The sequence below is a fragment of the Eretmochelys imbricata genome, chromosome 18 (assembly GCF_965152235.1).
Source record: "Eretmochelys imbricata isolate rEreImb1 chromosome 18, rEreImb1.hap1, whole genome shotgun sequence".
Taxonomy (NCBI): Eukaryota; Metazoa; Chordata; order Testudines; family Cheloniidae; genus Eretmochelys; species Eretmochelys imbricata.
Genome location: NC_135589.1, coordinates 19,093,431 through 19,115,086, shown reverse-complemented (window position 1 = coordinate 19,115,086; position 21,656 = coordinate 19,093,431). Strand labels below are relative to the sequence as shown.

The 21,656-nt window shown below is 45.4% G+C and overlaps 2 protein-coding genes across 3 annotated transcripts in view; one reads left to right on the top strand and one right to left on the bottom strand.

Moving 5' to 3' along the window:
* Positions 1 to 21,656, bottom strand: part of LOC144276758 (transcription factor HES-5-like) — a 34,184-nt gene that overhangs the window by 2,796 nt on the left and 9,732 nt on the right. The gene's annotated exons all lie outside the window — the stretch shown is intronic.
* LOC144276942 (transcription factor HES-5-like) lies at positions 13,518 to 14,695 on the top strand. Its single transcript, XM_077837402.1, has 3 exons — positions 13,518 to 13,583; positions 13,996 to 14,176; positions 14,427 to 14,695. The coding sequence occupies exons 1-3, from the start codon at positions 13,518 to 13,520 to the stop codon at positions 14,693 to 14,695; spliced, it is 516 nt and encodes a 171-aa protein (XP_077693528.1).

The following is a 21,656-nucleotide window of genomic DNA, read 5'->3' as shown; positions in this document are numbered from 1 at the left end:
ATAATGAACATTAATTTAGGTTTTAGTGTGATTATCCCCATTTTACCAATGGGGAAACTAAGGCACAGAGCAAAGTCATGCAGCAAGTCAGAAACACAAGTGGAAATAGAAGCCAGGAGTCCTGATTCCATTCTCCTTCTCTAGGCTACAATCCATACTAGAATTTATCTTACTAGCAGTCTCTGCTCTAGAGATACACTAGCAAGAGATGCTGCTGTTTAGGATATTAAGATGTATCCTTAGAGCTGCATGTTTCCAATAAATAAAATAAAATACAATATAATAATAAATAATAATAAATTGCACTACACCTGACTACACTCTGCCTGCTTGAATAGCAAGGAGTCCTTGCTCACTTTTCTGAGCATTACATTACCTCACACAAAGATAAGCTGAGTATCAAACGGAAGCAGATTGATTTCTGCACCATCTGTATGTTTAGAATTGCATGGAGTCAGCCTGATAAGAACAGTGCATGTCTTCCATTCCAATTAGTTACATTTCAAGGGTAGAGTTAAAGCATGGAGCCAGGCTGCTGAAGTACAGGGTTCTGTTCTCAAATTTCTTCCGGATTCACTGTGTGAACTTAATCAAGTCACTTCACTTCTCTGTGCTTCAGTGTTCCCATCTGTGACAAGGGGATTATAATATTCCCTTCTCTCACTAGTCTTATAAGGCTCAGTTTATATTTGTTAAAAGTTTGGGGATCCTGCCATGGAATGTGGTATAAAACTGTGCGTTATGTATATGAAAGTGAAAACACACGCACACACTTAGCCATCTCTCTCTAATTCAGTTATTCTTAAAACCAGGTAAGGCTTAAGAGACCTCTTCCAGGATCTGCTTTTCCTTCCCCCATTGTACTGCCTTTGAATAGGCTCACTTCTTTTGTACAGAACAGCAGCTGTTGAGCTCTGAGTCTTTTATGTCAAGTTGTGGGAAAGTTTTCTGACACCCTCTCACATGTTTCCTCCAAAGCATGTGGATTAATTCTGAGCCCATTTAATGCCACCTAGAAACCCCATCTTTTGCTCTCCCGTGCCCCTTTGGGGACAGCCTCTGAAACAGAAACTCTCAAGCAGCAAACTCATTTCTAGGGCTGATTAGCCAATGACACACTGGGAGAAACCTGCCAGTTCCCCAGCCCGCACACACAACTAACAGCTTTGCCTGAGATTGTTCCTGCTTTGCAGATGCGCTTACTAATAACCAGATACGGGAAGAGCCATAAATTCTCCCTGCAACATCAACCACACACATGCATGCCCCACGTTTAATCTAACAAAGCAGTTTTAAGTGTCAGATGCCCCTCCCTGTAATAACCAGTTGTACAGAACAATCAAAGCATTTTCACACTTACCCTCCTTTTGGGAGGGTCCGGGGGAGGGGTTCTGTGCCCTGTGAGTTTTCTGGCCCATCTCAGGACTTCTATTTTTGTGGAAGAAAATGAGCTCTCAGTGGTAAAGCCTGTTAGCATGGACGTGGGAGTGCACAGGTGAGCCTGTCCTGCATGTGCCTGTTTTCTATCACAGTTTGGGCTTCCGGCCACTTCTGAGATTTTGTGCCAGGACTCAGAATGCTCTTTCGAACAGAGAACCTTGGGGTCAGACTCAGTTAGAACTGGCCAGATCCTCAGAGCTGTTAGTTGACTGTGCCGGGGTAATTAGAGTCACTTTTGTCCCCTCGGTTGGTATAAATCCAAATAATTCCACAGAAGTCAATGGAGCTACACTCATTTGCACTAGCTGAGGATCTGGCCCTTGCTTATAGAACACATGTTCTCAAACTAACAGAATTTGCAAACAGACGTTTTACTTCTCATCTGAAGGTAGCCTGAGTAATCAAATAATTACATAGGGCCAAATCTTGCCACCTTGAATTGCTATAGCTCAATTGAAGTCAATGGTAATTTCACTCAATTAAGGACAGCAGAATTTGCCGCATTGGAAAAAAGAACATAATATTTCCCCCCACCAGCTCCTCAAGGCTTTTGGAGATTGATCAACACTTGCAGGAAATTAACGGTGTGGAATTCAATCCCCATTTGATTTCCTCCAAGGACCCTGCCAATAAGCCCCGAAGGGGAATTACTTTCTAGTTCTGTTTGTTTTTTTGATATGTTTGAAATTTGATGGACTTTTTTTGCAAGAGCCATTTGATTGTGGCAGGGTTGGGGCTGGGAGCCCTTGAATCCCAAGTTCTATCCTTGTCTCTGGTATGAGCTCTGTGGCCTTGAGTGAGTCACTTAACTGCTATGGGCCTCAGTTGTAAAAGAGGGATGATTGTAAAGTGTGTTTTACTGGTTTTGTGGGGTTCATCTATTGTCTGTAAAGTGATATAAGTGCAAAGTCTCCCTGACTTGACAGCAGCTTTTCCCTGCCTCCCTCTGAGTCACACAACAAGGATACCGTAGTTCCTGGAACAAACGTTCTAGTTTCAGGAAAAATAAACTAAAAAAATGACTCCATGGTTTTCTTTGTGGCTTTGCAATCAACAAGGGAAATTAACTAACCCGTGAAGAATTAGCTTTTGGAGGAGACCGTCACTTTGGCATGACATGAGAATGAGCTTCTGTAACTCCAGTTTGATTTGGAAATCCCAAAGAAGGGCAATGAGCCAGATTCATACCCAGTGTAAAGCTACAAGTATCAATGGAGTTACACCAGGGATCATGAATTTGGAATTAATTTATGTCCCAACGTCAGAATGATTGCTTTCTACTGTGGGACTAGAGCACACGGCATTGGAAAGAAAACAGATGATGACCGTAAGATCCTACATACAGGTACCATACTTGAAATGTGGAATAAACAATATCCTGCCTCCTGAATCTCTGCCAGATGTTAGCTTTCAAGGCGTTTTAAAGGAGCTGCTGCTTTCCCAAGTCTTCAGAGATCATCACTGCTCTGATTGCTTCCTTTCTGATAACTGCTACCCAGATGGCCTTTTGGGAGTAGGGTTTCCCACTGAACACAATACAAAGTCAAGCACCATTGCTAATATGGTTTGTAGCCAGGCACACTTCCTTTGTGTGGGGAATGAATATAGTTAAGAAATGGTGTGGGAAACTTGGAGGTACACAAACTTCCACAGCCTTATGTTAATAAGCTGCTTACCATGGTAGGGTACTTAGGAGAAAAGGAACTCTGTGTGAGGGATGGGAAAGGCGGCAAGATCTTGGTGGACTTGGATACACAAAGTTAGCACTGAACCCTGGAGACCTTACTCGGGGAAAACTCCCATTGGGCCAAATCCTGAAACTCTTTCCAGGAAGAAACCCTCACTGAAGCCAATGGGAATTTCAGCCTGACTAAAGCCTGAGCAGGATTTATGGATTTGATCCATATCCTTTGGCACTTCCAGGGCCATATTCTGATCTCAGCTACACCAATGTAAATCCAGAGTGACTCCACCATCTTCCGGAGAATTATCCCGGATTTTCAGCAACATAGCTGCAATCAGAATCAGGCCTTTTTATCCAAGCAGCTCAGAGAGCCCTTTTCAAGCATTTATGAACAAATTGGGTAGAATATCCCATTTCACAGGATAACTGAGCAGCAATAGGCTAAAAGCCTGATTTTCATAAAGATCTGGGCCTACTTTTTTGAGTGTACTTACTCTGTGTGTGTGTGCGCGTGTCCCCAAGTCACATGATTTGCACACTTAGGTGGCTAAATAGGTGCTACTTAGGTGGCTTGCATGTGCAAATCCGTACTTGGCCTTTCACACACAGTAAGCACAAATGTAAAGCAGACATACAAGTGGGCATCTACTTTGAAAAAACAACCAATCAACCCATCAGGCCCTCAGTGACTTTTTAAAGTTCATGCAGGAAGCATGGCAGATGTGGCAATAGTCCAGAGGACTCCCATTGCACACACAGCCATCCTTCCTCTCCAGCTCTGTGAATCAGAGAGCTGCAAAACCTCCACAGCAAAACTGCGCAAATCAGGCTCCGGCCTCGGCTGCCAACTCAGGACTCAGCCTGCATCTGGCAATTGTTTTGCTACAACTCAAACATTGGCCCAGTCGTGAGGCCATCTGGGCTCAGTTTGTAGTTTTGCAGGGATGGCCTCCACATGAAAGATGATTCAGCTTTGACTGAGTTTTGAGAACTTTGTGGATTTGAGTTCACTGGGTAAGGACGCACTGAGCCCCCAACTATGGTGCAAAGCCAGTGGACAAGTACCGCAACATTCACTACTGCTAACACACTGATCTGTAGAGGGTAGTGACATTTGTTCAGACTGTTCCCTGATGACAGCAGCTGTCCTGACAGAGCTGGGAGGGGTTAGAGCAATGGACTGGCAATTTGGACTTCTGGGCTCTGTCACTAATGGACTGTGTGGCCTTAAGCAAATCACTTCACTCCTCTGTGCCTCAGTTTCTCCAACTGTCAAACAGGGAGAATAACACTTCCAAGAGGGCCAAGTGGCCTGGTTCATTAATATTTGCAAAGGGCTTTGAGATCTCTGCATGAAAGGAATCAGACACCTGGAATGCTGTTGTAGCCTCAGCTCTTGCTCTCGCCGGTAAAAGTTGACAGATGGAGCTGCACCAAGGAAGTCGTTTGCAAAACCCAGGAGCCCATACTGCATACTCTGGGGCAGACAAAGCACTCGGCACTATGCAGGCCTGGATCAGAGAACCTAATACTGGCCCAGCAGTACAGCTCCACTGAACTCAGTGGGACTGTTTCTATGGGCCTGAATGGGTGCTGGATCGAGTCCTGGGTCTGCCCTTTCCCCCTAGTCATTCCCTGTGCTGCTGCTTGTGAGTGAGGAGGGTTTATATATTACTAAGAGCTCCCCGTTTGAATTTCCAGCAATTTCTCTCCAGCTACAGTAACCTGTTTTTTCTTCACTGGCTTTCCCCTCAACCACCACCCTTGCGGTGTTTTATAACCCGATTTTTCTTTCTGTCATTCTCTCTCCTTGTGTCTGCTACAGGCAGATGTGGGACCGAGGACAAGAGTATGTTATAGGCCCTCAGACTGTGTGAGTTTGGAGTTCCTCTGAGTTTCCCACACTGTTTCTCTATTCACCGCATTCAGACAGAGGATAATGAAAGTGTGCCATGCTACAAGCTGAATTAGAAATGGTGTTTGACTTCCCTTTGTACTTCATAGAAACCCTGTTCTGGGTAGACCATCTGCATAGCTCTTACTGTGGAGAAAAACATTGATCAAGGTCTGTCAGCCAGAGCTGGGGGAACTTGGGAAAGTAATTCCTTGTGCCACTTCAGTTCTTTAGGGCTTAACATCTGGCCTGGGTAGGGGGGTGCAGTTGGTGGTTTAACAATCTCACTTCCTTTTAAACTTTTGGATGTTGTCATGAGTCTGTATGCAGTAGCCTGAACTTCTGATTCTAATGATGTGGTGAGGGATCACGTCTGGGAATAATACCTTGTGCTTTGCATTTCCAAGGTGCTTTACGAATAGTCGCTGATGAAATCTCAGAACTCCCTTGTGAGTGAGGGTTGTTTAGTAGCTGCGTTTTGCAGAGACACAGAGAGGATCAGCCCAAAACATACAAAAGCAGCCAGTGGTTTTGGGTGCTCAGTTTCACATACCTGTTTCGCAGAAATGCAAAGCACCCATTTTCATTTTAACTGGGTACTTGATGCTTCTGAAAATGAGGCCCCAAGCTGTCATCAGTTAGGCACCCAAAAATCAGGAGCCATTTTTGAAAATTTTAGCTAGACTGACTAGTTCAAGACCACAGATGGAGTTAATGTCAGAGCTGGGGTGACAGTGCAGGACTTCCTGTCCCCTAGGGCTACGCTGACACCTCTCTCTGAACTACACAATGTATTCAGTAACAAGGGACTAGCTAGGAAAAGAATGTGGGTTTTGCTCTATAAGCACTCATCTCATTCATTCTGCCAATACACCCTCACATGGATCTGTCAGTAACACCTCATGTTTAATCTCTAGACCTGAAGCTCTTGTGAGTAAAGACTGCAATTTATATTCAATTATGCCAGACCTTTGGGTAGTTTCATGAAATATGTTTCGGCTAGGAACTGACCTGAGAGCACTAACCCAGGGTACTGAACAGCTGTCAGACCGTGATGAATTTCTGCTACTAGGGATATGGCCGGGATTGGAACCAGTGACTTACGGTATGTCTACGCTAGGAACACTGCAGCGGCTCAGCTGTAGCGCTGTAGTGTAGACTTCCTACAGCGACGGGAAGGGTTCTTTGGTCGATGCAGTAAATCCAGGAGGTGGTAACTAAGTCAACGGAAGAATTCTCCCCAGGACCCAGTTCTGTCTACACTTAGTCTTAGGTTGGCTTAGCTACATCTCTCAGGGGTGCACATTTTTTACACCCCTGAGCGATGCAGCCAGGTTGACCTGACTTACTAGTGCAGATCAGCCCTTACAGGTGAAAGGCTCCATAGCCCATTACTAGCCTCTGGAGCCATCAAGTCATCAGTACCAGACACAGCTACTGTGCTAGAAGTGGATTGTGGCTTTATACTGGGGGGTCCTGCAGAGGTACACTGTCCCGGTGACAGCTCCTAGAGCCATTATGCTTGACTTTGGGGGTGGATACAAAACAGCACTAACTGCTGCAGCTTATTCCAGGGAGCAGGGCTTGCTCACAACCGTATCATTGATGCTGAAGGAAGCAAGTCAGGATCTTGGCCCCCACTTTCACCCCAGCCTGTCCCACTTCTTTTTGGGAGTCTGGCTCTGTTTATTGCGCTGGACTCCCCTGGTCTTTTACCCCAGCAGTGCAAGGAGGATGGGTGAGGAAGTCTTAGCACACAGTACCCCGTTGCATTCCCATTCAGGGCTGAGCTCTTAGACAGCACAAACTCTTTCAGCGGGAACTACTGCACGCTCCCATGTATTAGAGAGAGTGCTGGGACTCTGGCAGGCTCAGAGGCCTGTTTTCTGGCTTTTGAAAGCTCTTCCTGCAAGGCAGCCGTCTGCTCTTAACAGGCATAATCTCCTCACTTTATTGCCAGCAGAGCACATGTTCCTGCGTCCCACAAAACCCACCTGCCCAGCAGGGTGAAAAAGACAGTTTCACAAGACACACTTCCATTGTTCGCTCCAGCACTGTGACTGACAGCCGCTGAGCATGAGAAAGTGCAGAGCTCACATGCTGAGATCCAGGCTGGGATACTGGAGGGTTAGGGCCAAGGGGGATTGCACTGTAACACAAAGAATAGACAAGTTTGGATTACAAACTAACCTGTCCCAGAGGTGGGTGCCCATTCCGGAGGCATTGCCTCATACCAATATTCTCCACAGAACTAGCACCTTCCATCCAAGGCTCAAAGAACTGTAGGAACATTAACTGATCCAGCCTCGTAAGCCCGCTAAGGTTGAGCAGTTTAATATCTGACTCATTCACTATTGAATATCTGGGGGATAAATCCTGCTCTTTCAGGGGAATGGATTTGATTATCTACCATTAATACACCCTTTTCCATCACTGACTTCAATAGTTGTCAGTAGTAAAGGGATAGAACCCAGAGGTCCTGACACTAAGTCCACTGCTCTGTAATAATCTCTCATAAGAACGGCCATACTGGGTCAGATCAATGTCCATCTAGCCCAGTATCCTGTCTCCTGACAGTGACCAATGCCTGGTGAATAGGGCACTCAATGAGGGAATGACCCATTCCCTGTTGCCCACTCCCAGCATCTGGCAGTCTGAGGCTTAGGGACACCCAGAGTATGGGGTTGCATCCCTGACCATCTTGGTTAATAGCCTGCTGGACCTATCCACCTTGAATTTATCTGATTCTGAGAGGGTGGGAAGTGGGAGGGGGTGGACAGGGGGCGGGGGCCAGGCTGTTTAGGGGGCACAGCCTTCCTTACCTGGCCCTCTGTACAGTTGCGCAACCTCAATGTGGCTCTTGGGCCAAAAAGTTTGCCCACCCCTGATCTAGAGACAATCACAGACCTCATTCAAGTTGATGGGTATGCTAAGCACCTTTCTTTCATGCTATATGGAAAGAACAATTGAATGTCTCTTGATAGCTGGAAGCCACCGCCCAAGGCCGTGCTTCACATGGCAAGGAAAGTAAGCTGTGTAGGCTGAAGGGTTTCCCTGGCACTGATTGCAAATGCAGGGTTTAAGGGACTGATTGGTTGTAAGTGTGAATGCAGAAAGCTAGCAGAAAGCGAGAAAAGCAGTAGTGAGTGTGCCTCTGGCCTGGGAGGAAGCTGTGAGACAGAGCTGCTTTTGGACACAGTCCTCGCTGGAGTAACAGACCTGGATTTTCGAGTACTGCCTGCTGTTTTTTACTTCCATTGTATTTGGGGAAACAGGACTTTGAAAACAAACAGGGTTGGCTGAACCTGACTCCATCATCAATTTATTTTCCTAATGGAACCAACCCAGCAAGGCCTGAATATTGTCTAATTACTCAGGCCTAAAAAGGGCAATATTAAGGGCACCTCCCCTGACATAATTAAAAAAGGACAAGTCACTGACATGAATAATGCGAACATCCACAGTTATATTAGACAGAATGAAATATTGAAAAAGCTACAGAAGCCCTCATGATTCAGGGCAGTCACAACCACTGACTGATGGGGTTAAAAAGAAACGTCCCCTCTAGGCAGGTTATCCCATGATTGTCCATTATGGGGTTTCTTGCATCCCTTCTGAGGAATCTGGTACCAGATACTGCCTGTGCCAGGAGGACACTGAGCTCGCTGGACCACTGGCCGGATCCGCTTGCTTCCTATGTTCCACAGATCATTTCTGTTCAGAATCTGAGGGCTGCTCCCTCCCTTTTTCTCACCAGGCCAAGTTCAGGGCCCAAGGAAACCTGCTGTCAATTACTAACTTGGGGATACAGGGCTCATTTCTGCTCCCATTTAAGTCAATGGGAGCAGCAATAGGTTCATAAAGTCTTTAACGCATGGTTGCCTGTTCGAATCCAGCACAGGTCAGTAATGTCAACAAGGCTTTATCATCCCAGGGCTGTTCAGTGGCCTGTGTGGAAGGGGTGTCAGTTCAGCTTCTTGGTTGCCACTTCACTTAAACCACCACTACCATGATACTGCCTGGCAGCCCTGCAGCAGGGCAGGGCTAAGGGCCACTGGCAGCCCATGCAGAAGGGTAAGTGCCAGGCACAGAATATGCTCGGCTGGGCACAATTCTTGCATTAACCCTTGAAGAACCAATCCTTACCCACGCATGTCTCTTTCACCTTTGCCAACTTGGGGCTGGGAGGGAAGTTTGCCCTGCTGGTGCCCATGTTTCTATGGATCATTAAAGGACTTCAACCTGGGACCTTTCACTGAGGCCATTTTAAAAATGCATGGAAAGAGGTTTGAAAATAGATCTCTCTGATTTTGGAGGGGAAGAGGGTGCGGAGGAATAAATACGTAAGGCGGCTGCTTTGATAAACCCCTGCTCCCAGGGCAATGCGTTCCTTTGAGATGTAACTGATTCCTGCCATCAGGCACCAGCCTGCTCTCCTGGAGGGTCAGCGCTTTCCCACATCCAAACACATTATCTTACAGCTCCTGCCTTTTGTACAACACACTCCATCTATTCATGTGCAAAACAGCTGTAATCCCCAGGCCTTTCAGAGTCAATATACCAGGAAATAATAAATCCTTCTTGTGCACCCTTGAATATACTGAGAGGTGACTTGTGGGAATTTCCACTAGGCAGAAAAAGAATAACTGTTTAATTTTTAATTATTTTTGATACTTGCTGTAAGGAGAATATGTCATTGGCCCATGAGTATTTCAGGGTCACTCGCTTAAGCAGTTGGGGAAATTGATTTCACCTCTAATTACCTTGGAAATGCAGATCAGGTTGGATCATGCGTTTTGTGTTCCTCAATGATCAAAACCTGCTTGCCTTCCCTTAAGCACCTAAGAATGAGTGTCTAAGAATGCTGGATCCAATAAGAAACTGAAGGTTAAACATACAGGGAGAATGGTTTATAGCTGCATTACAAAAGGTCTTCCTCATTTTTTTTTTTTTTTTGGTCAGCATTAAAAAAGCCTGTACGTGCGTCCTGCATTGGGAAGGTGAGAGGAGGAGTCATCCAGACAATGGCATAGTAAGAATTAATTATATATAATGGGCCCGATCATCATGTCTTTTTCTCTGAAAGGGCCAGATTCAGCCACACTTATACTACGTGGCTCCATTAGTCTATTTGTGGTGTGAAGTACTAATCAACATGAATAAAAGTGGTAGAATCTGGCCCAGAATGAGGAGTTTTACCTAAGGACAACAGAATCAGGTCTTATATAGCATCTTTCACCCTAAAGCACTTCAGAATCTATATGCCATACACAGTACAGGACAACTAAAATAACACCATCTCTGGAGTGGGGGGCATCAGCACACTGAAGCAGAGTGAATTTTGTCCAACAACGCCACTTTAAACTGCTACTCATATAGAAAGTGCCAAAGGATCGTTAACGGTCATGCATGGTACACAGGAATGATTTTTTCTCCCCAGGTCTCATCCAAGAGACCCTCATGCAGAGTAGAGCATGGAACTCAGTTTATCTACCGAGGAAGATGAGTGCTGAGTTGAACCCGCTGAGATTTGACCCTGTCGTTCTAAAAATCTAGGAAGCTTAGAGCATTAGTCAGTCAAGGGAGTTTGCACAATGATGCTTTCACAGGGCTGGCCTAAAGTATAAGCAAACACTCTTTCAGAAGTGCAGTCCGAACAGGTTCTGCAAGGTTTTTACCACCCATCCAGCTGCAGTGCCAAGGGGAGCATGGCACGTGTATTAGGCAGAAGAGGTCTCTGCCAGACTCCCCTATGGGGGGGGGAGAAGAGAATTTGCCAGCTGTAACCCTCCTGGGTAGGAGGAAGAAGCCACTCATGGCATTTCTATCTCCAGGGAAGTGCTTTCCCTACAGACTCTGCTCACACAGTCATCCTCCTTTGGGTCCTATATTCAGCTGGTCTCACCTGCCCCGTCACCTGCCTCATCTGCCCTAGAGGCAGGAAAGGCACACTGGAGGCACTGCAAAGATGGGCTCAACACTGAGGCTTGCAGGTAGACCATGAACAGTCGTAGCAAGACCCCTCCAAAGAAAGTCAGTACCATATCCCCATTTCATGGAAGGGTAAACCAAGGCAGAAAGGCATCTATGGACTAGGCCAAGGTCACAGAGGAGTCAGTGGCAGAGCCTAGATTTTCTAAATCCCAGCCCTGGGCATAAACCAGAGACTGGCGTAACTCTGCACCTTGCCCCCCCATATTGCGGTAAGGATCTCTGAGACGCTCCTACCCACATGGCCATCCAAGCACTTTAGTGACGCCCAGAGAAAAATCACGTGAATTCATGGTGCATTGACAGACGCGCAGACTCCACAAAGGAGTTATTAGCACCAAGCTGTGTGGGTTTGAATTTCTCCGAGTTTCCCACACTTTCCCCCTATTGATAACATTTCTTGTGTGGACAATAGACGTGTGCCTTGCGACGACTTGCAACATTAGTGACGGTGCCTGAGCCTGAATGAATTCAAGGGAAAAAATCCAACTCCCAAAAGACCATCTGGCTAGCAGTTATAATATAGCAATAAAGGTCAGGGCTGCCTCTCAGAAGTTGGGAAAAAGATGCTCTTTGACACTGAAGAGTCTCTTTAACCAGCTTGGTACAACGACTACCTGTCAGACTCTAGCTTCAAGGTCCCTTGCCATCACTCTGGCGCTTTGGGAAAAATGACATGAGACATGGCCTTTTGGAGACAGGGCGGTGAAATGATGCAAGGAAAAGGGCAGCATCTTATTAGAGCTGGCAAAAGCCAGTGGTGCTGGTGAACCGTCACTGGGCTGCGTCTTATCTAATGTTTTAATCCTTTGACTGGATCAAAATGTTCATGAGATGACCTATCTCCCGGCTTTCCCAGAACACAGGGAATAAAAGGCTCTGAGGACAACATCTGTCCCTAACAAAGAACTAAGCCCTTTCAGGCCCATACAATGAAAACCATGAAGCTGGCTATTTCTCTGACTTCCCTTCCTGACAAATGCCTATTAAATTCAGGCTTTACTTCAGGGTTTTACACATAGGCAACAGTCCTTGGCTTTCTTTAACCATTGCTGAGTTCCCACAACTAGAAACAGTTCTGTTTCTCTATTCATCAGCCTTGCCTCCATGTTCCATGCCCATCGTTTGTAGAGAAACAAGGGCTCCTATCCTTTAGACAGTACGGAGCAGATCCTCCGCCAGTGTAAACAGCATAGCTTTACTGAGATCAGCTCCATGTGTAACCCTTTTTTATCCATCTCCATGTATACCCCTCTATCATATATCAATGGAGCTATCCCAGTTTATGCCAGCTGAGGATCTGGCCCTACGCTATTTTCACTGCTGCCTTTAAGATTATGCCCAGGGATTAAATTTATCCAACTGGATAAAAATCAGAACTGACCTGAACATTTGCCCCAATGTGAACTAAACCTAAAGAGAGAGTTCTGAGGCTCAAAAATGTTAGTTTAAATTTTAATTAAAAAAAATTCTTAGGTGCCTCTGCACTTGCTGATTTCAGCCAAAAAAGAAAAGAAAAGAAAAAAAAGGAGAACGCACTCCTCATCCATTTGTCTCCATGCCCTACTATTATTCCAGACCATGAAACAGAGGTGAAGTGACTTGCCAAAGGTCACACAGTCAGTTAGGGTCAAAGTCTAATGGATTCTAGTCTGGAACCTACCTGAGTTATCATTCTACAGTGAAAAAGGGCAATATTGCTAGCCATCCCCACGGGCTCTATCAATCCGCATACTCCCCCCCCGCCTAGTCATTCTCATGAGCTCTAGCCATCCTCATACACTCCCCCTACCCAGCCACCCCCGTGAACTGTATCCACCCCCGTACACACCCCTCGCTAGCCATCCAGCAGTCATCACTTAGAATCTCCTCAGCACTTAAAACCTGCTTTTCTAATGGGCCTGTCATTTTACACTAAGACAGTATTTTACTTTGCCATTTGGTCAGTACTGGGAAAACCCCAAGTACTCTACAAGCAAGCACCCTCAGCAGGTAAACTCTGTGATAACGGGGCTGGGTGTTCAATGCCCTCTCCAGAAAGAGCAGAGAGATGGACGCAGAACTCTTTATTTTAACCCTTAAGGCACTGCCCCCTCCTTTTCCCGCCTTCCCCGAAACGTGTGCCTCCATCCCCAGTACGAATGTGACTGGCACATGCTGCGACTTTGGAATGCAATTGATCCCAGACAACCAGCTGGAGGGTCAGTGCTTTCCCAGATCCTAGTGCAGCCCTGCAGCACCACACTGCACACTCCACCAGTTGGTTTGGGCAGAAGGTTATTCTCTCCGGGGCATTTATAATCAATGTACCATGCACTGATAGATGCCTCCTCTATTGTTTGACCATGTGCCCGGATTGGCTGAACAAGTGTGGGAAACATCAACGAGCCTGAGACTCACATATCGGCTTGGCCATTCTGGGTATAAATAGAGGCTGTCACATAGCCTTGTGTTCAGCACAGGAACCCCTGATCCACAGATCTGTGGCCCTAACTGGCAAGGATAAGAATGGCTCCCAGCAACAGCTTCATGGCCCAGGTGGAGGAGAAACTGCTGCCAAAAGAGAAGAATAAAGTAAGTTAAACAATGGACAGGGCTGGAAAGTGAGTGTTAGGTTATATTCAGTGTGACTCCTAATGCATCTGAAACTTCAGAGCCAGTTGGGTGTTTACCTAACCGATTTTATACAGGAACATCAGAGAGATATAATAGAAACGTGAAAATAAGAATAAACAGATAGATTAGTGATAGAGTAAAAAAAAAAAAAAAGATGTAAAGAACGAGAACAAAGATTGGCGTAAAGATGGCGGATGGACATATAGAGGTAAAAAAGAGGAAGACAGATGGACAGACAGACACGCCAGGACCATAGAGTTCCTACTGAGTAGAAATTTGTCCTAATGTACGCGGGTGGGAATCAATGGAGATTATGTAAATAAATTGGATCCAACTGTATCCCTAACAACCTGGCCCTTCTCTTGTGCAGCTGAGGAAGCCGGTGGTGGAGAAAATGCGCCGGGACCGGATTAACAGCAGCATCGAGCAACTGAAACTCCTGCTGGAGAAGGAGTTCCGGAGACACCAGCCCAACTCCAAGCTGGAGAAAGCCGATATCCTGGAAGTGGCAGTCGGCTACTTGAAACAGCAGAGCCAGCTGCAGACACAAAGTGAGTATGCAGCATGCTTTTCACTCACTCACATATGCTGCTTCCTTGAGGGCCGACTCCTTCAAATCTTTGCTCACACAAGTAGACCTTACTCCTGCAGGAGTCAATGGGACCATTTGCATAAGGACTATCCACATGAGCAAGGATTTGTGGGAGATGGCTCCTCATGTTGATCCCTGCAGATGTATTTACACTGCTCAGAGTCTGGACAGACCATTAACATGTTGATTTTCTCCCATTTATTTTCCAGTGTTCACTCAAAAGAGCCCAGAACAGGATTTTAACACTGGTTACCTGGAGTGCCTGAAGGAAGCTCTGCATTTCCTCTCCTACTGTGAGCCTAAGAAGGAAGCTCAGGCCCGGCTGATCAAGCATTTCTGCAAAGCTCAGACGATTCCAGACAACCTATGCTCAACCCCCATGCATAGCCCACCTTCACTGTCATGTCTGGTACCCAGGAAGCATCCTTCCCAGAAGAACATCCCTGTGACTGTTGCTGCCATCTGGAGACCATGGTAGACTGGACATTTATGTGTGTGTGTGCTGCAAAACCAAAGGGATCTTTGATTTAATGGTCCCTCTTTGAAGTAGGAAACTTTGATTTCCAGGAGGGGTTTTATTGTTTGTCATGAGACATGCTCTCTGCAGTAGTTTCCCTTCATGGTGAAGGATGGTGTCTGTATCTTGCAGCAAACATGCTGCCCTTATGGGTGGCTCCTGGCTGAATACAGGGCCAAGCCCTTTGGCACTTTACAGAGCAAATCTCCCATTGGCTTCCAATCAGAGTTTAGCTTGATAAATGCCCTTTGAAGTCAATGGGAATCTTCATGGATTTCTATGGGCATTGATTCAGGAGCTGTTTTGGCCCTATATTAGGCACTGATCTTCAGAAAGAGGGGGCATTTGAGGATGTAGTTTGTATCATAAAGAGAATCTAGCCTTTACCTTTTGAGTGAAAGATTTGTTTCAGAAATATGGATGCTTCTGAAGTTCCTATACTATTTTAGTATAATCTCTTGTGCAAAGTTATTATGATAACGAATGACTGTAGGAGAAATTCTCTTAACATGCAGCATGGGTTAATCTCAGTTGAGGGATAATTGATGCCTTTTGTAAAGGAAGTACCTGCTGTGTATTTTACCTAGTGGGGATGGTGGGAAATGTGTACTCTACAGTCATTCACTGAATGTGCTGATGAGCTTAACATACTTTTATAAAGTTGTGATGTTGAAAGTGACATTGGTTCCATTACTGTAAATGTCAATAAAATGTTTTTTTTATTCATTGATCTTTTGTTTGAAGTCATTAAAACATAGAATTTTATTGGACAATGTGTGAGGAACATCAGGACTTGAAGTGTGTGGGGTGGGAGTGTCACAAGGGGTCCTGGGAGATCGAGCAAACACATTTTTTCAGAATCAAGCCAGATTGCTTAGGGCCGGGGTGCTCTTTAAGCACTGTTTTATGAACTCTGCTGCTCTCAGATTACAATAGACCACCCCCCTTTTTTAGTCTATATCCAGAATGAGGCTCTGTGGGGATGTTGCTGTTTGTAAATGTTGCAAACCCTAACTCCAGTGTGTACACTCATGCAAGCACCTACACAGATTTCAGCTGGAAGAGAAGCAGGATTTGGCTTAAAAAGATAAACAAAAAAGGTACCAAAAATAAAAGTTACAAAGGCCTAATGTGTATTAAAGGTGAATTGAAATGCTATAGACAGATGTGTAAGATTCCTAAAACCACGCATAGACTTCAAAAATAAAACATCATGAAAAATGTCACTGCCCTCCCTCACCAACTCTGTTAACTTACCTGTCAAGCCCTGAGTTCAGAGTGCTATGTTTCCCTACCCTGCAGGGGTGGGTAGCATGGACATCACCTTATGAACTATGAAGAATTCAGCTCCTTGCTCTGCTCTGGTCTAAACCTGCTCCCACTGAAGTCACTGGCAAAATTCCCAGTTCCTTTAATAGGAGAAAATTCAGGGGTCACTTGGTGTTTTGATGTTAACAACTCTTGTTCACAGAAACCTGATTAGGAGAACGCTGGTCCTCACAGGTAACACAAAGCTTCTCCTTCCTCCTTTAAAAGGAAAATTGCAAATCTATAGAATCTCTTACGGATTTCCTTTTCCAGATTATTTTCTCTTGTTTTCTAAAAGCATTTTACTTTCTTCTTTAAGGAATCCAAGTAAGGCTCAGAAATTCAGCATTATAGTCCAGGAAGATCAAGCACAGTGCTAGGAATCAAGAGATTTTGGTACTACTCCCTGCTTTGCCACTGATTTGCTGAGTGACCTCAGGTGAGTCACTTCACCTCTGTGCCTCAGTTTCCCTATCTGTAGGCCTGGGAGGATAGTGCTGTCCCACCCTTTCTAAAGCACTTTGAGATCTCTGAATGACAATTGCTATATGAATGCTAGATGTTATTATGTATTAACCGTACACTTTTAACTTGGGCTTGTTTGCCTCAAGGAAATACTGCCACACTCCAGCATTTAAAATATTTAACACAAACCCTATTAGCTGAGATTCAAAAATATGACCGTGACAACTTTGATCTCTCCCCCCACCCCAACAGAGAAAACAAATCCCACATGCCCTCCTAAATGAGGGGTTACAAAAGCCTGAAAACCCCAGCACACCAATTGGGTGACCCAAGCTAAACAAATCCAAGGTGCTAGGCTTCTTGTGAACCACAGACGTGGGTGCAGTAGCCACATTACCAGCCAGGTCTGTTCCCGAGAGCAGGCAAAGGATTAAAATGGACAGGTGTTTTGCTTTAGAAGAGAAGGCTTGCCAATTTCCCTCCCTGGGAGTTGGAAAAGAAGCACAAAGGCAGCATTCTATTCTGTACTAGTCTATCGAGGTTCCTGTCCCACCTCATCACTGTAGCATGTACGGCTGTGCATTAAGCGACATGGCTAACATCTGCCAGCTGTTTTCTCTCTCATTCTCTCTCTGAAGTGCTGGATGGGTTGGAAGTGTGTCTGTAGTGAGGTGGTTTGTTCGGGGGTGGGGTGATGAAGGTTTGAGGATCCCCATGCTGCTCTGTGTCTTTGTTAGAGATGACAGGTCAGAGTAGTGAAATGTGGGGAGGCCTGTGTTGGTCCTTTGCGCCTGCAGGAGTTTGTTTCAGAGCGTCAGAGCAGCCCCTGAGAAAGCGCTGTCTCCCGCAAAGATGAGCTTCACCCGTGTTAGAAAGTTCTACTGTGCCGGAGCAGAAGCAGCGTTGTCCACCATGGTCATAGGCACTAGCTTGGGCTTCGAGAGACATGGGTTCAATTCTGATTTGCCACAGACTTCCTGAGTGACCTTGGGCAAGTCACTCAGTCTCTACGTCTCAGTCCCCATCTATAAAATCAGTTAATAGCACTTATCTGACTCCCCTGGGTATGCGGAGGATAAGATACATTATAAATTGTGAGGTGCTCAAATAGTGCAGTAGTGGCGGGGCGGGGAGGGGGGAAGATAGGTACCTTAGAAGAACTTTTACGTCCATCCTCCACTCAACCATCAGGGACAGAGATTATGGAAAGCCAGGGAAAATGAAGGAAGACAGATGGAGGAGATTTGAGGATGGGAGGGAGAAGCCCCCCGCATTACTTTATTGGGTAACACAAAGCCAGCCTTGAGCACCTTCCCCACTCACTCTCTCACAAAAATATTTTATAGAATTTGTCATGGGTCTAGCCACCTTGTGGGCAGCCTGGCACTGCAGCACCCTGCCTCAGTATCCCCCTCACCTGGGTTTCAATGTAACAGAAGTCCAAACAAACAAGAGTTCTTCCACCCCACTTGGGCTATTCTTTAACCCACTCCCAAGCCTTCCAGCCTGGGGTCTTTTCCCTGTAGGAGCCTCTCTGCCACTCTCTTTGCAGCCTGCAACTTTGTGCTCTGCTTCCCGAAGTCAATCTCAACAATGGTGCCATAGGGGCAAACCATTCTCAGGTGTCCCTGTTGCCCACAGGCATCGTAGACCTTCTCTAGTCTCCATATCTGTGGCTACGGATGTTTTCTTTTGCAGGATCCCCAGTAGGTGCTGCTGCTGTTGCTACTCCTCCAAGATTGCCAGCCATCTTTGCAGATACAACAGTGCCTCCTGCTGCCTCTAAATCCACCAGGAGAACTTCCTGGATTGGCTTGTGCCACCTGTCCACTTCTAAAAACTGGAACAGGAACCATAGTAGTTACTGCTGACCCCACGGCTTAACTACAGCTGCTGCTTTTTGGCTTCCTCTCCTCCATCCTCTGCTCTAACTAACGGGGATTCACAGGAGAAATCCTGCTGACTGCACCAGTGTTAGAGGTCATCATCCACTGAGCGTCCCCTCATGGCCTAGGGTGTCTCTAGAACAATACAGTATCAGTTCCCCCTTCTCAGGGCATCTCAAAGAACCCTGCAGCCTGGTGTGGCTGCTGCAGTGACTTGGCCCTCTGGCTATATCATTTAACAGAAGTCCACCCCATCTAGGATATACCTACCAATGCCAAACCAACAACACAGAAACCCACACAGCATCTACATGCCAGCCTCAAGATGGACCCAGTCCTCCTGTCCTGAGGATCTAGTCTGTCTTCCTACTCTTTTACTAAGCACTGGCAGCAACTCCCAGCACTTCCTTCCTGCTCTCTTCCTTCTTCCCTGCAGAGAACCCCTCTGCTTCTCTAGGCCCTCTTATCTTTGTTTCCCTAGGCACTGAAGTCCATCTCCTCTTAAGGAGTCAGCCACCCAGTGATACAGCTAGACAGCGTTTTTTACAGTCACTTTCAAACCACATCCCTTATCTACGATTAGATTTCCCTCACACTTAAGAAGTGCCACTCCTCCAGAGAAATCCCACTCCCAAGCAAGCTCAGCACGGGATGTTGAGGTTTTACTTTCCCTATCTACAATTCCCAAGGAAATTAAATCTGCACATAACTGTCAAACCGTCAAGCTATTCACGTAGCTGAAGTTGCATATCTTAGATCGACCTGGCGCGGTAGTGTAGACAAGCCCTTGGAGCTAACCTACATCTACTTGGAGTAAACTGAGCCACAGAAGCTTGCTAAAAATCACACTGAGCAACATCACACATGGATTGAGTTTAAACTGACGAAGTCAGACAGAAAAACAGAAAAGAAAAACTCTGAAAACAAGAGTTTAGGGACTGCTGGGTCTGAGTCTGACCTCGCTTGCGCTGGTTTAAATCAGGAAAAAATCAGAAAAATCTGTGAAAAACTGGTGTGAGATCAGAATCAAGCCCATAAGGCAGGTGTCTCCTTCCACTCATCCTGGTATAAATCAAGAAGAGAGACGCCTGCATTTCCACTGCCAGGGTTGTACCTGCTCTGTGGATAAAGAGTGAAGTTTATTCTCCTGGGCTGTGCATCCAGCATTACATTCACATAACCCTCTTTTGCATTTTATGCTACTTCCTGACTTCATGTCACCCTGTCTCATGAAAGGTATCGATACTGCATGTGTGTGTGTGTGTTTTAAAAGAACAATCATCATCTTTTTCTGCACCTTAGATATCTTAAAATCGAGCTGACAATCCATCCTCAAGCCACCTATTTAGTGTCAAAGAGCATAACATTCCCAAGTTTTAAAAGGGCCTGGATAATACTGATCGATCAATGTGCTCCTTGGGAAAATAGCTCTCCAGATGGTCTATTGGGACAGGAATTGCTGGTAATCACAATGCGGAGTCAAAGAGTGTCACTAATGGGGGCTGTTGTGAGGCACGCTTCTTTTGTGATTCCCTTGAATGTCATAAATAGGGAAGAAAGTGTGGGAAACTCTGAAAAACTCAGGCCCACACTCTGAGGTTAATAGGGTCTTTGTCAGAAGAGTATCCCTGGGCTGTAGGATCAGCATAATAAACAGCATGCTTCCCAAGGGCGGGAGAGTGCCAAGAATGGGGATAGTCACCCAGGATGAGATGGGAGTTAAAAAAAAAAAAAAAAAAGAGGGGCGGGGGCAACCCTGTATGCATTTGATTGTTATGACTGATAAAATGTTATGGGCCTGATTCTCATCTACACTAAGGCCTGGCCTTACAGCAGGTGGGGGTCACATGGCCATAGTGTACAGAAGACTCAGCCTTTGTGACATCACTGATTTCTGGTGCCAATATTTAATCAATACAAAATAATGAACGTAACTAGATAGATCAGCCCCTCTATTCTCCTCAGTGATTCTTATCATAGTTTTGAAGCTGTCCTATATTCACAGTGCTGCTATTGACTGTTAACGTGATTCATGATTGAACAAGGCCACTGAGAAAATGAACGTCACAGGTGCAATGGCTTAAGTGCTCAGCTGCAGTCCATCTCTCAAGATCTGGTCCATATTTCACAGCAATGAAATATGACAGGAAGCATTACAATGAAGAGAGTGCACTATATGTCCCCAATAGCAACTATATGGGTGAAACAAGACAATCACTACGCTCTTGAATGAACTCTCTCATAAAAAATTATAAAAAAAGACAAAACCACCAAATCACCTGTGAGTGAACACTTCTCACAAAGTGATGGTTCTGTATCTGACTTCTCAGTCCTCATCCTCAAAGGAAGCTTGCACAACACCTTCAAAAGATGAGCCTGGGAGCTTAAATTAATAACTTTGTTAGACATTAAAAATCATGGACTGTTTAGAGACACTGGATTTATGGCTTATTACAACAATCCATAACTCACTAACCACCCCTCCCAGCTTTTTCCCTCCTCCTTCTCTCCCCCTTGTGACAGGAGAGGTGTTAATGACCACTTCACCTAGAATAGGTCCCTTGAAATATGTGTTAATCATGTTTGCTAAACAATCTGTTCCACCTTGTATTTAGCTGTGGCACTCGGAGTACCTTTCCCAGACCTGAGGAAGAGCTCTGTGCAAACTCAAAAGCTGGTACAATAAAACATATTATCTCACCCACCTTGTCTGTCTAATATCTTGGGATCAACACTGCTAAAACACCACTTCATACAAAGAAGAGGGTAATTATTTAGACCACTGCAGTTAGCAGATCTACAAAAATTGGAATTACCTGATTAGTACAATCTAGATTCCAGTGTCTTTTGTGCATGTTGTGGTTTGTTTCTTTAAATCTATCATTCCATTAACAATGGAGGGGAAGGGAACCGGGGAGGGGGGGAAACAACTTATAACGATTTTTGTGAGTCTCACACAAAACAACGTTCTCTGCTTCCCCTACAGTTACTGCTAGTTGAAAGCCACAAACCCTTCCCACAATGGGTGATCTTGGAGCACAAGCATGTTTTTAAAGGACAAACTGCTACGGAAACTGAACTTTTCAGCTTCCCTTTAAAAAGCAAAACTAAACAAAAAACAGCCATGTTTGCCAGACGGAAACAAGACCAACATTTTAGTTACTAACCTTTTATTAAAGACAAACAGACTGTTGACAATACAAATTATTTTCTTCCAGAAGGGCAAATATCTTAGATGTCCACGAAAGCTTATGCCCAAATAA

What these genes read in the sequence shown, in the direction of transcription:
- LOC144276942 (XM_077837402.1), top strand. Translation starts at nt 13,518, where the DNA reads ATGGCTCCCAGCAACAGCTTCATGGCCCAGGTGGAGGAGAAACTGCTG. An exon ending in TGCCAAAAGAGAAGAATAAA is followed by an intron (nt 13,584 to 13,995) that starts GTAAGTTAAACA and finishes TCTCTTGTGCAG; the next exon opens with CTGAGGAAGCCGGTGGTGGA. An exon ending in GAGCCAGCTGCAGACACAAA is followed by an intron (nt 14,177 to 14,426) that starts GTGAGTATGCAG and finishes TTTATTTTCCAG; the next exon opens with TGTTCACTCAAAAGAGCCCA.